Here is a 14,095-nt window from a genome sequence, read left to right on the forward strand (position 1 = left end):
GTTAAAATAGACTAGTTTCACATAGAGAGGTAACTGAAAACTGTAACTCTGAAATTTCAGAGAAAAACTGGCTTGCTTCTGCACTCCCAAATTGGGAAATGTATGTTAATAGCTTAATTTTTTATGATAAAAACATGAAAAATAAGTCCCTAAAATAGTGTTGAATCAATTTTCTGATAAAACAAATTTGTTTTCCCATTTGTGATTAAAATGACCTACAGTAAGATTTTTTTTTTAACTAGGTGTTAATTAAAAATATGGAAATGGATTTAAAAAACCTTGCAGTTCACAGAAGAAGAATTACCATAACTGATTTGTTCTCAGAGCCATGCCTGTTTTGAGATGTTTTTAAGATGTCTAAGTTACTGGTTGTTTTTCTGCATGATTGTTTCCAAAGCAAAATGTGATTCCAATAAAAACAGTAATTGAATTTACAGTCCACAGGACAAATTGTTGTTTTAACAGAAACTTACACACTCAGGCAAAGACCTTATGTTTTAGGTCTAATAACAAAGAACACAAGCTCTCCGTTTTTATGTGGCCATATATTCTGAAAAGTTTTCTAATGTGGCATATTTTTTTTTAAAAAAATCTATATTATATTTTTTAAATTGTGTGAGCAGTTTTTTTCCCCCCTCTTAGCTCTGGATCAATATTCCTTAGGTTGTGTTGGCTTGTTGTTTTTTTTTTAATGCAACCTTTTAAATGTTAGTGCAGCTATTTTCTGTAGCATCAGCTGGGGGTGAATCAATATAGACCAGCCTATCCACATCTAATGCACCTGATGTCTGAGAGGAGTTTGGAGGGAGCTTGTTCCTCTGGCTTTTGGTACTGAAAGAATGCACAGAGCATGGGGCAGTTGTGTGAGGGGCTTGTCCATGACCAGTGTTGCATGGAGAAAACGCTGGTTTCTGAGGAAGTAGGTAGGAAGGGAAGGCTGTCCAAGAGCAGTGGCAGACAGAGGCAGGAGGTGGAACCTCTTCCAGCATCAGGCAGTGACTGTGCTTTACTGTATCAACAGCAAAGTATTAGTTTTCTGCTGTCAGACTTTCTCAGCAAGAGCTCCCAGTCGTTTCTTGAACCCCTTTTGCTATAAAAGGTGAAGTTTTTCAAGTTTTCCCAGGTTTTTGGAATCTTCTTTGTGCCTTTCTTTCCTGTACAGTGTATCCAGTTTGGATAAAGCCTTAAGTCTGTTCTTGCTGAACTTGGAGAAACCTGGTGGAGTAACACACAGCTTCAGGAGCACGTGCTGCTTTTAACTGGTGTGTGCACAGCATGAGTGACACTGGAGATTCACACGTGCTGGAAACAGGCACATCTGCCTTTTTGGTAGTCTTAGGGCTGACCCTGTGGAACAGTAGGTGAGATATTGCTGCATCTTGGATGTAACACCTGGAAAAAAGCAGTCCAGGATAGTCGGTGCTGGTAATCTTTGCTGAGTCCCTACAGTGATAATTTCAATTCAAAAAAAGAAATATTTCATATTTCCCAGCACCAGGCAAACCAGGGAGCCTGGGTGAGGAAGCCAGCTTTCCTAGATTCCCCTAGGGGAAAGGGGAGGCAACAGGCTGTGCCTGCTGTGGTCCAGGGCAGGTACATTAAGCAATTGCTGGGTTCTTAATTCATCTGACTTGCTCTGACTGTCTCTCAGGAGAGGGAATCATCTTTACACTTCCTACAAGGAGGAGTTTAGGGGGTTGACAAAGCCCCCTAAGCAGGTGTGATGAATACCAGCCCCCTAAGCAGTTTAATTCTTACAGGCCATTTTGTTGCCAAAGGCACACGGTCTCATGCAAATTGGTTTTCTGAGAGTATGAAATTGCAGCAAATGTTTATAATATGTTTGAAGCCTGGACCCAGAAAGAGATACCGAGATGCACCTGGCCAAGTGTGCTTTCACATTTTTTTTCATAACACTTTCAGCATTCATATCAGATCTTTCCTCATTAAATTATTTGAAAAAGAGATGTATGACAAGGAAATGTAAATCTCCAACCTGATAAGGTGGATGCCACCAAAATATTAGAATGCCTGTTGTTCATTGGGTTCAACAGAACTCGCTTTTATGGTTTTCTCATGTGATCACATGAATAATAAAAAGGGCTTTAATTTTTTAAAAATATTTGTAGACCTAGATAGGTGGTTGTTGTGGGAAAGGTGTTTGTGGTTTTTGGTTTTTTAAATGGCTTTAGATCCCTGTTGGTTATGACTCTACAGACAGAATAGGAACTGCCTGCCCTTTCCTTGTTTTCTGGGTGCTCTTCATGCGGAAAGTGGAGGTTGGTGCTTTGAAGAGCCCTGACATGCAAGAGCTGTGCTTTCAAGAACTAAAAAAAAGGCTTCACCCCTCCCCAAAATATGTATGTATTATTTTTAAAAGGCTTTCATTAACCTTGAGCATTTAAAATGATGAGACAGATCCTCAAAAAATCATGAGTTACTTAAAAATAATTGTTGTTTTGTTCCTTTTCCTTGCAGTCTAGTTTTCAAGCTCTCAAGATTTATGTTTTCAATCTTTGCTCTGCAACCATAAGAGCTAGACACTAACTTTATTTTTAAATGAAAGCTGAGATTCTCTTGTAATCCCATAACACCAGGAGATTTGGCAATGCTAAATACAATGTGAATTCAGAGTGACCATTCCAAGGTGAATCATTTAGTGATGTGTCGTCAGCATAAAAGCCAACTGAGGATTTTTTTTTTATGCCTTTTATTTTGTCTTTCTAAATAATCTGAAAATTGGCAGTAATAACTGGAAGCTTGGTAAAAGCAGTAGAAGACAACTGCAGCCTAGTAAAATCAGTATTTTTTTTTGTTTCTGGTATGTTAGGATATTCTTACAGAATCTAGGTATTAAGGGCATTCTGCATTTAGATATCCCTAGAGAGGAAGGCTTTGGTTGTTTTTGTAGAAGCACCCTTTTCTACTCAGTCAAGCATTAAAATTGGCAGCAGTTCCTGGAGTAGAAAGAAAATCCTGGTTGTTGCCCTCATATAGTTACTGAAAACAGTAAGAGGATATGTAAAGGCTTTAACTCCAAGGAAAAATATTTATAACTGTGACAGTGTGTTTCCTTACAATAATTTATGGGCAAAATGTAAGAAAGGAGGAACACAAGCTATAAATAATATTTCTTATGTAAACATAACGGCAGTAGCAAATTCTTTTTATTTAAAAATTAATATTGATGTTCATTAATATAAATTACCGCATTTCAGATGACTCTGATGTCCTTGAGGCCAGATGTCACTGACTGATTTACAGCTTCCTGAGGGAAGGAGGAGATCCTGTTTTGTCAATGTGGGCACCAAATTGCTTCAGATAGCTATTTTGGACTAGATTAATTACTAATGTATTGTCAACAAAGTCAATTCACATCTCAGCTCAGGAACATGGAAAACTCTCTTTAAAACATATTAACTTAGATTTTGAAATGCAGGAGAAAGAGCATAATGCCTACTTTTGACTCACTGAACTTCTGTCTCATTTAGGAATAGCGTTTTGAAAACTCCTGCCCAGGAACATGCACACAGAATTTCCATGTGCATCATTAGCAACTCGGGAACATACTTCAGAGGCAGAGTTTTAGGCCCTCATTGATCTTAATTCTACTTTTAATATTAATACAATTGCGTACAGCGAGGGCGTTTAGAAGGAAGCTCTGCCATCTTTGTCACACCACAGTGATCAGATAATCTGGATTAAGTTTTTGAGCGCTTCCTAAAATCCTTATGTGTAGTGTTGCTGCAAAATAGGATGGCCAGTGTATTTGTGGAGGTACCAGCAGCCTCCCAGGAGCCTCCTGTGGGAACGCTGGTGGGCGATGCCTCAGCAGGCAGGTGGGGTGGGTTTGTTGTGTTTGCATATGCTGGCAGGTTAAAGAGGAAGGATGAAAAAAGGCTACCTGGTTTGAGTCAGTGCATCTCTGTCCATTAGGTATTCATTCAAATCCAACCACATGAAATACAGGCACCTAAACAAACCATCTCTTGTAAGCGCCTTTGTTCCAGCCACTGAAATTCAGCACATTTGTAGGTGTGTGGCTGGGCAAGCTCAGCATGAATAGCAAACTAATGTAAATCCTGTGTTACTGAGTTTGTTTGATAGCAAATCTCACATATATATGAGAGAAATCTGTGGAGGTCCCTGGTAGCACAGGATCCTGTGGCCTACAACTGGAAACTACGGAGGTGATATGAATATAGAGAATAATACACAAAGAACTCCCTTTTTAAAATGCATCTGTCATTCATATAAAATCAAATCCATATCCATGGAAAGGCTTTGAAAGATGTTACAAGGCTTTAGAAATGGCCCATGCTGAACATGGGATTTTTTTTTTTCAGTCCTTATAAATAATTATTTTCCTATGTTTGGTAAGATTAACTGCAGAGAATTTATGTTAAGACTGTGTGGAAAGCAGTACAGAATTTCAGATAATATTAAGCTTAGAAGGTGGTTTCAAAATGTTTCTGTGATACAAAAGCCATGTATTAGAGGCAAATGCACCACCCCTTCAGTCTCTTTTCTCGTGTATGAAATAAGTAAACATAAACTCTAAATTCTCATTTTCAGCAAGTATGTTAGTAAATCCAAACTAACCTTGACCTTAGCTTTGCTAATTTCCAAACTCTGATATTTATTCCTGAAGTAGATTGTTTCCTTTCATATCTTGTACATAAAAACTGCAAACCTTTCCAATGACTTGAATTAGAGTGTAAGTAAATAGCTGGTTTTAATCTACATAATATTTTGAGAGCAGACATTTTGTGCTATGACTATTAAGATATACCCAGCAGCCATTTCTATAATACTAAAACCTCTTATATATATTATTAAAAATAATGCTATCAGCCAGAGCTTGTTTTATGCCACAGAAACTTAAATAATAAAACACAGCGTGGATAAAATCTGCAATAATAGTGACTTAAGCAAAATTAATTTAAGTAACAGATAACATCTGGGGGGAAATATAATGGTATATTGGTAAGTTATGCAAAGCTAATTTTGTAATAACTACCACATCTGTGGAACTCATCTATTAGAATGCTTTACCAATCTTCTTTTCTGCCATTATCCTGTTTTAGAAATTTTCCTGTGTACTATTTTATTGTCTTTTCTCTGCCTACATTTGTAAAAAGGCAATTTGCTAGCCGTGAACAACAAGTATGTGGTTTTATGTACAGAACAACACTACACTTTTTATACTTCAGTCTCTTTATGCACACTTGTGCTAGAAAGAATTCCAGAGTGGAATTGTGACATGGGGCTGTCCATGGAGAGCAGTGCCTGCAGTTCTCAGCTGGCCTGATATAACTGGGGTGGGAAAGTGAAGGTGACGCTGAACGACACTTGCCAACCAACCTCTGCTGGGTGTCAGCTCAGCCTCCAGCCTGCTCCAACTTGTCTGGGTTCAAGTGGCCTTTTGGCACCCCACCACACCCAGGAATTAGTAGGAATATTGCACTTAATTCTCCCTCCAGCTCTTTCAGAGCAGCTGACACTGATATGCCAACTACATTTGTGCGATTGCTTCACAATTCCTTCATGTCTGAATTCCTGTGGACCCACCGGACCACAGTGTGCAGGAAAATATTGCCAATTAATTTTAAGGCATTATCATCTTGCCAAACTGTTTCTCACATTTCGATAGTTATATTGATTCAAGAGGACACTTTGAGTAATACATCTTTGTCACAGTGAATAATGCTCACATAATGACAAATCTTCAGGAATTAAAAAAAGGAGGATGAAGTTTTTAATGTAGGTCAGTGGAAGTAATTCACCATAAATTTACTCAGACTTCAGAAACCAGCAACATTTTTTTAAAGCCACTGTAACTGTATAAAACTTACTGTGTCTCCTTCTCTGTTTTTAAATAGATTTTACTACAGAGCCATTGGTGCTATTAAACATGAGGTTTTGTTCAAAGGAAACACAAAGACTTAATTGTGTTTTTTAAAGGAAAGTATTGCATCAGAAGGATTCATTTAAATACGTTTGTTGGCTTCAGGCTCTCACCACAATTCATTCGTTCTAATTTTCCCCTGGACTTGTTAAGGACACAATGTATAGGAAGGAGCAATGCAGAATGGCATTTTTAGGTCACTATATTTTGGCTGTAAACTGTAGTGCTGCTCATAAACTTGTTATTACTAAACAAAATGCTTCATATTCTACATTGAAGTTGCACAGTCTTTTAAAAAAAACTTTTGGCTGAATGTTGGGACTATTATGGCTCATTAAAGAGACTAGTTCTGCTGTAATTTAGTTATTTCTTAATGATCCAAGGGTTATTATTAGACATGGAACAGATGACTAAAGAATGGCTCTCTGTAAAAAGATGCAGTGAAGTAAAAATATTATTCTAAAAAAACAGAACCTCTGAAAATCTTATCCATGCTACAAAAATGTGTTTGATCAGCTTGGAACTGATTCTAAAAACCGGGTCTTTTTTTTTTTTTTTTAAATTTGGACCAGAGGGAATAAATGTAATAATGATTTAGTCTAAATAAAGAAAATATTTTGAGTGAATAGGTAACTAACTAACCAAAAAATACGGCTTTAAGGAAGCAGAAAGTAATTGTGAATTCTCGTCTAGTTCAGCTAATATTTTAATAAGAAAATATAAGGTAAGAAATCAGGGAAAATGGATATAGCTGCTAAATCAAAAAAGCTCTAGTTTAAAAAAATAGAATTTGAAAACAAAGAATCTTTTTATTTTAGCAAAAATACAGTTTAGCTCAGCTTTTTAATTTTGTTGCAAACCCCAAACTTTCTAGCTATTCCTTTTGTGAGTCCGTAGGCACTAACACAGTGCTGAAAATTTGAATTACAAGCCATAGAGGAAAATGCTTCTATAAACCTGTTTTCCTCCCCACTTATTATCTGCAAATATTTCTGTCAGCCTTTTGGGTTCTTATAAACATGGGCTGATACTATCTGCCTTTTTTAGCGAGCTCACACATGACAAGGAATCTTGAAGATAGTGACAACGTCCAAACAGAAGTTCTGAAAAGCTTTTAGGACTACAAAAGAGATTTTTAATGTAATAAAGTGGCTAGGTCTCACTTTTTGTTTTCAATTTTTGCTATCACTTCTGTAGATCCATAGAATATTTTAATATTTTCAGCATGTGTAACTGTAGCAAGTAACTAAATAAACCAAATATCAACCTAGCCATGATTTCAAAAGCATGAGGAAATTAATTTATGGGAGCTGCAATTACCCTGATGTGAATTAATGTCGTTTACTTACACCATCCAAGCAAAATCCTGTTTGTAATCGCTGACTCAGAACTGGAACATCTGCCTCGTATTCTCGATGGGCACTTCCCCTTTCAGAGGCCCCAAACATACAATTTCAGTGTTATTCCCTGTTCCTTGCTTGTTCAGATATGCCTTTTTTTTTTGCCCTATTTGGCACATATGTTCTCTGTCATCCTTTTTTTTTTTTTAAATAGGAGACAAAACCTTGTCCCTTTAGAGGACATGGGGCTGCCTTCTGCATCATTCCTGAGAACCTGAGCACTAGGTTCTTCATCCAGCTGCTCTGAGGGGGAAAAGCCATTCCCTCCAAGCATTCCTGGAGCTGCAGCTCACACACCAGCACAATACCAGTGAGGTTCCCATGTTCTCAGCAAAGGAGCAAGTTGATGTGAAGCAGCAAAACTTGGACCATTAGCAGCTCTTAAATTATAGTCACATATTAAAATATTTTTCTTAGGGCCTTACTTGATGCAGTGTCACTACAACTTTACTCCAGCTGACTCCTTTGGTAGAGCCCTGCAATTCCAAACTGCAAAAAGATCCCTGTTCAGAGGTGACAAATTGGCACTGGGAAGACAGCATGTTACCTAAGCACCGTGTTTTCTGAGCGTAATTATCCACATGAGTAAGAAGCTGTAGTGTTATGAAATTATGAAAATCATCTGTTCTTTCCAACTATTATAAAGAGGGCCCCTTGAGAGGCAGCTAGAAATTAAAGCTGATCTATAGTAATTTTCAGAATGCATTCCAGTTCTGAGCACCTGGATAGTAACAGAAAAGGTATTGTTTTTTGTTGCTTGCCAGCCATTTTATTTCCATTTTAAAAAATCTGCAAGAAACCTCTGAGTAATGATTAAACCTGAATTACTCTTTTTCTTTTTTTTTTTTTTCTAGCACCAGGAGGATGGGATTGAACTTGACCAACCTGCAGTTCCCTCCTCAGCTGCAGCGACAGAATCTCAGGTGTAGGGTTTTGTTCCTTTTAATTTATTTTGGGGTTTTTGTGAGCTATTTTCCTATGAATTCCCATTGGAGCCCAGTCACTGATGACATTTATTCTCCAGAATATAACATGCATTCTCTTCTAAGATTGAATAAAATTACTTTTAATGCATTAATCAGTCAGCAGAGGACATTTATTTGAGTCATCACCTCTGGGCTCTCCCCCCTTGTAACTTCATCGCCTCAGGACCTCTCTGCCAGCCTGGGCAATGCAGGGACTGCTGGTCCCTGTCAGAGCAGCACTTCCCGAAAGCAGCTCCATGTATTGTTGCATGTCTTTGGCTGGTGCTGTTTGGTCTCGTGGAGGGCAGGATGATGTTCTAACTCACGCGTTTCTTGTGGGTGGTCGCTGCCAGGGGTCTGCTCAGGAGGATTACCTGGAAGAGCCCTGTCCAGAGGTAGAGTCCTCCGAGGCAGATGCTGTGGCTGGTGTCACTGCTGAAGATCAGAAGTCTGCAGAGCGTGAAATCCCAAATGAAATTATTGGCAACCTTGAGGTACTATTACTAGAAAGCTATTCACTAATTCTGTCTATGGTTAATTAGCTAGCTCAGCCTTAATGAATATAAACTGTATTCGTGCTAAAGCTGGCAAAAAGCACATCCATATGCTGTAAAAATGTGAATTAGCCTCTATAAATAACTCCTAGTTTAGTCAGCTTACATGAGATAAGATAAAAAATATTCAGTAATATAACAACATATATCTTCAGCATTACTATGTGTCAAGAAACACAGGCCAAATCCTGCCCTCGGTGATGTCAGTGATAAAATTCCTTCTCAGGGGTTCAGGACCAGCTGCTGTGATGGAGTACATGCAATGTGTGCTTAATATAAATTGTTTGATGCATCTGTGTTACACATCCTTCAATCTGTGTAAGAAAAAACAGGTTTATGCCAGTTCTAGGCTTTGTTTGGTTGGCACGTGACTGTAAAGAGCTGCCTCAATGGAACAGATCAGGTGTCAGTATGGGGGCTACAGACCCTGAGGGGTCTATAATTTCTTTCTGTGGGGTTCATGAAAGAGAAGGAAGCTATTGACACTGAACTTAAATAAGAAATTACTGAAAACAAACTGGCTTGAACAGAGTTCCACCAAGGAACTGCGGGAATTTGGTCTTATTTGCAACAACCAGGTGGCACTTTGAACTTTAGATACAGCACATTAGACACTATTGACCAAGCAGCAGTTTAAGAAATAGCTAATATTATCTGAAAATAGTGTGATGTTGATAAATTCTTTTACATAGACTACACATGAATGGAGAATATAGATAAGAATAATGATGCCATCATTAGATCTACCTGTTTGATTTCATACTCCATTTCAACATGTCTTTAGAAACAGGAGGGAACCTCTGGCCTCTGTTGTCTTATTCCTGTCCCTACCTGTAGAAAAAGAATAAAATTCCTGGTTTTCACTTGACTTTGATGCCATCAGTGTCAGTGCTAAGAGTTTTTTCTTTACAAAAACTGCACAGATGAGAAAAAGGCTTTATTTTTTTCTTATTTTGCAACTCTGGGTGTATACACAGAGAATAATTTCCCTTCAGTTTTTAAGTCTTTCACAAGTGTATCTTTTTCACCTGTTTTCTCAGTTTCTTGACCTCTGAAGTCATCTTATAATGAGATTTTTACTTGATACATGATCAAACTCATACCATTTTTTTGTTATGTGTGAACTGTGATTTCACAATCTGTATTGTGTCTTAACATATGCATTAACAAGGCAGCTGTTGCTCTAACTGAGTCTAGAAAATAACTTTTATTCTGATATCACTCAGTGGTCTCAGCAGCAGCCATAGTGAAGGAGAGTAGAAGAGGATTAGCCTAAGGATCAGTGTTCCACAGTTTACACACATAACGTAAGGGGGTTCCAGTCTGAGCTACTGAGAACTTTGAAAACATTTTAACTGTCGTCATCTGTTGATAGATTGCAGAATAGCGCTGGTAGGGATTTCTAGGACTGACAAGACACAAAGTCCCTAAAATGTTACGTGTTTCTGGGACAAATCCATTTGCTTTATCAAAATTGCCTGAATTCCATTAAGAATGCAACTCTTAAGTTTCGGAATAGTTTATGCAGAGTTTGTAAAGGACCTCTGAGCCTGTTCCACTTGTCTGAGCAAAACTTTGTGACTCTTAAAGTCATTGCACTCCTTCTGTCTCTCTTGTATTTTTGGAGTAATGAATGCTTATATTGAGAAATATATGTAAATTGCCTATAAACCCCCAGTATTTGTGGCCCTTTATCCAGTGATCCCACATTTCCCAATGCCATAGAATCAGAGATTGCTAAACATTATCACTGCCGAAGATTTCGCTAAAATATGTCCCAACCCTTGTACCTTCCCCACAAATGCTACATTCCAAATTAAATGCTCCATGTCTACAGCAGTCTGAATTTCCGGAATGAGATGCACATTCATAATTTTGCTTGTAATTAAGTCAGAGAAGCAGCATCACAGAAGTATGTTTTTTTATTGTTCATTTTCAGTAATGCTTTCTAATTCCAGCAATGTTTCAATAAAACACATTACACTAGAGAACAAACATCTGCAGCAAAGGAAAACAGTGGCAACAACCAAATCCCAAAGCAATCTTTCTGGTTTGGTGTCTGTTGGTAAAGGCTGTCTGAGAATACAGGCAAATCATCCTTTCTCCCAAGACAAGGTTACGTGAGGAATGGCTGTCCCAGATCACTTCCTGCTGATGGCAGCCATACCATACATCGGGATTGTGCACAGCAATGTGATAACGTGTTATCACATAAGTCCAGGCTGGAACACCGTTATGTCTGCAAAACAGGAAGGTGTGTAGGATAATGTCTGCCTTGCTGCACTACAGTGTGTCAAAACTACAAAGACAATGTGCAGCCCAAGATAGCTCCATCATAACCACTTCTTTCTTCTGATTTTCTTTACAGGCGGACGTAAATGAAAAGCTGCAAATGCAGGAAGAAGCTTAGACTCGGAGAACAGAAAAATTAAAAAATCGTAAATAGCCAGATAAGAAAGGCGATGCTGGATTTCACAGGAATGGGGCAGTAGGGGATGGCACGCACAGAGCTGGCTCCCTGCCTGAACATAATTATTTCTGTATAAAGGAAAGTGGTTCTGTTAACATTTACCTAGAAGTACTTCATCTCAGTTCCTCAAATTTACTGTGTTCTGCCAGCATTGTTGTTTAGTTTAGGCTTAAGTTGAAGATTATAAACAGAAGGATACAGAATCAAAACATGTCGAAGTTCAGTTTATTTCTGAATAGAAATCCTAACATTAAAAAAAAAACCTGTTGAAGTTTCATTCTCTTTTGTTCTTCCAGTTGTGAAATATTTAACAGTTTCTGCTTTACACCAATGGTTTTTTTCAGGAAATGTTGCTACAAGGAGAATACATAGAGAGGAAACATCATTTTGAGGCACTGCAGATATAATAAGGAGAGAATTTAATTAACATGTAATTACACACTTTTCACTGTAGCTATTCGTTAATAATATGTGTGTTATTTCATTTTAATTTGCTTCCTAAGCTTTAAAACACACTTAATAGCTTACACTTCTTTCTTTCCACCATATTAAAATTGCATAAATGAAGAGTTTGCACTTCAGCATTCCCAAGAAGAGTTCCTTTAGATTTCAGGAGAATTTTTTCTGGAATGCATGTAACCTTTCATCTGAGAATGTTTCCATATTTTTTCCAGACATTAGAGAATGTTTCATACTCAAAAGGAATTCAACCAAATAAATGACCTCAAGAAGAACCAGTTTAACATCTACATTTCAAAACTGTGGCCTGTATTTATTGTGTCACAGAACTCTGTGCCCTAGAAAGCATGTGAAGTACAAGTCATGCTTTGAAGCGTAAAGGCTGGATTGGATTACATGTTTAGTGGAATATTTGAGAAATAGAGTGTTCTATTCATTACATTTTCATATTTGTCTCCCACTCAGTAAAAAGTTAGTTTTTGTTTCATTTCATCCCCATTTTTTATGGTGGTAAATGAAAAAAATTGGCAAGCCTGACTCAGTCCAATAAAAATAAAAATAAAGTGGCTTGTACCATTTTTCCTAAAAGGTCTAATTTAGTGGTACCTGACTTGCAGGGGCTGCTCCCAGCGGGCATGGGTCCAAGTGTGCAGCTGGAAGGGTCGTTCCCATGTGCTGGTCAGTGGGAAGTGGTCCCACAGCTAAAGACCACATCCAGTACTGTGCCTGGGCACCAGCAGCCTGGGTGTGCTCTACAGAGTGCGAGTCACATGTGGGCTCTGAGCTCCTGTAAAGCAATGGTTCAGTGTTTGAAGTGGACGGAGTCTTTTACTGGGTCTCTGGGCACTGAGAAAGATTGTTCCCCTGGTGGGTCATAAGAAGAAGTGAACTCTGTAATGATTCACTTCCAAGTTTTCTTGGTTGCTCTTTCCAGTGCTGGCCGGGAAATTACTGTGAGCTTCCTTTCAACTATTAACAGCTAACTGTTCTGCTTTGAACACTGAAGGAATTCCTGAAACATTATTAGTTTTACCTTTAAAAAAAATAAAAATTTGATTCCTGGTTGTGTTCTTTTGTTGTTTTGTTGCTATGAAATACAACTTTTTTTGTTATCAAAACTTTCTGAAATCAAAATGTCCTTTACTTTGATACATAAATCCATCTCCCAGCACACTATGCTAATGTCACCATTTCCCTGGTTTTGAACTCAAAGGTGAGAACAGAACTTTTGAAGAGAGCTGTCCATATGACAAAGAGTATTTTAAATACTTTTTAGTGAAAATGTGTTATTGGCAATTTAGCATTGTTTAGCACTTTAGACCTAAATCTGAGGACTGCAGCACTCCTGCTGTAGAGCTAAGCAGAAAGGACTAGCTGTGATTTATGTTAAGACCAATGCTAAACAAAGGCTTTTGCCCATAGCTCTTTCTCTCTCTCTCTCCCAGATTTTGTGGAACCTCTGGGAAATTTTAAAGTGCTTTGAAGATGAGAAATTGTATATGAACATCAAGTAATACTGTGATGATTTGTTAGCAGTCACTACATATGCATAACAGCTGAGGTAGTGCAGAAATCCAAAGTGAAGTCCAAATCCCACAAACTATGTTTGTAACCATCTTTCTGCTGAACTAAATAATGCTACCAATAAAAAATAGCCCCTGGGATTTTTGGGAGTGGGAAGGAGGATGGTGAAGAGGCTGAAGGGGGGAGGATGAGTAGAAGGTAGACGTAGTACCTCTCTAAGCAGTCAGAGTGCGTGTTCTGACACAGCATATGAACATGGAATTTAAGAATCCTTTAATGTCTTCAGAATGTTAATATGAAATGCAAAACGTCATGCTTTGGATAGATGGGTAGGAACAAAATGTTCAGATGCAATATGGTGCATTAAGAACAGTCTCCATTCTGCATTCCTGGCTTTTCCATTGGTTTAAATCAGGCTTGCTGTTTCTCCAGCCTCTCGTGTCATGTTGAGTTACTGCTATAGTCATCTCTAAAAATAATTATGCTGTCATTCCTGGAATCTACAGTTGAGGCTTTGGTGTAACAATCTCTGGTTATTTTTTTTGCCACACTGTTGGTGTAACAAAGTTCTTTACAATGCACATAGTTCTTAACGGGTTCCAACCCTGCAGAGCTCTCGATTTAAATCAGATCTTGTAGAAATGAAGGGAAGAGGTGTCATGTTCTACCTTCTTTGGTGGTTTTCCAGGGGTCAGAGGACAGATGAAACAGTGTATTTTTTCCTATATAAAGTATAATATTGATGCTTTTTAGCATTTTCATGGCAAAATGCTGGTCTTTACTAGCATTTCATAATGAGAGAGTGAACAACTAGT

At 38.0% G+C, this 14,095-nt stretch overlaps 1 protein-coding gene across 4 annotated transcripts in view; it reads left to right on the top strand.

Annotated features, from left to right (window-relative positions):
• Positions 1-12,319, top strand: part of CABCOCO1 (ciliary associated calcium binding coiled-coil 1) — a 228,659-nt gene extending 216,340 nt beyond the window's left edge. For 3 of the 4 annotated variants that reach the window (XM_051800227.1, XM_051800228.1, XM_051800229.1), the window contains 3 exons: positions 8,163-8,231; positions 8,627-8,767; positions 11,196-12,319. In XM_051800227.1, coding sequence (XP_051656187.1) covers positions 8,163-8,231; positions 8,627-8,767; positions 11,196-11,237 — 252 coding nt within the window. In that variant the 3' untranslated portion in view covers positions 11,238-12,319. Of the gene's footprint in view, positions 1-8,162; positions 8,234-8,626; positions 8,768-11,195 lie in introns of those variants that run through there. The other variant, XM_051800230.1, reaches the window with a different exon arrangement.
• The last annotated feature ends 1,776 nt before the right edge of the window (positions 12,320-14,095 follow it).

The sequence above is a fragment of the Manacus candei genome, unplaced genomic scaffold (assembly GCF_025592945.1).
Source record: "Manacus candei isolate 608988 ecotype Guabito, Panama unplaced genomic scaffold, ASM2559294v1 h1tg000050l, whole genome shotgun sequence".
Lineage (NCBI taxonomy): Eukaryota > Metazoa > Chordata > Aves > Passeriformes > Pipridae > Manacus > Manacus candei.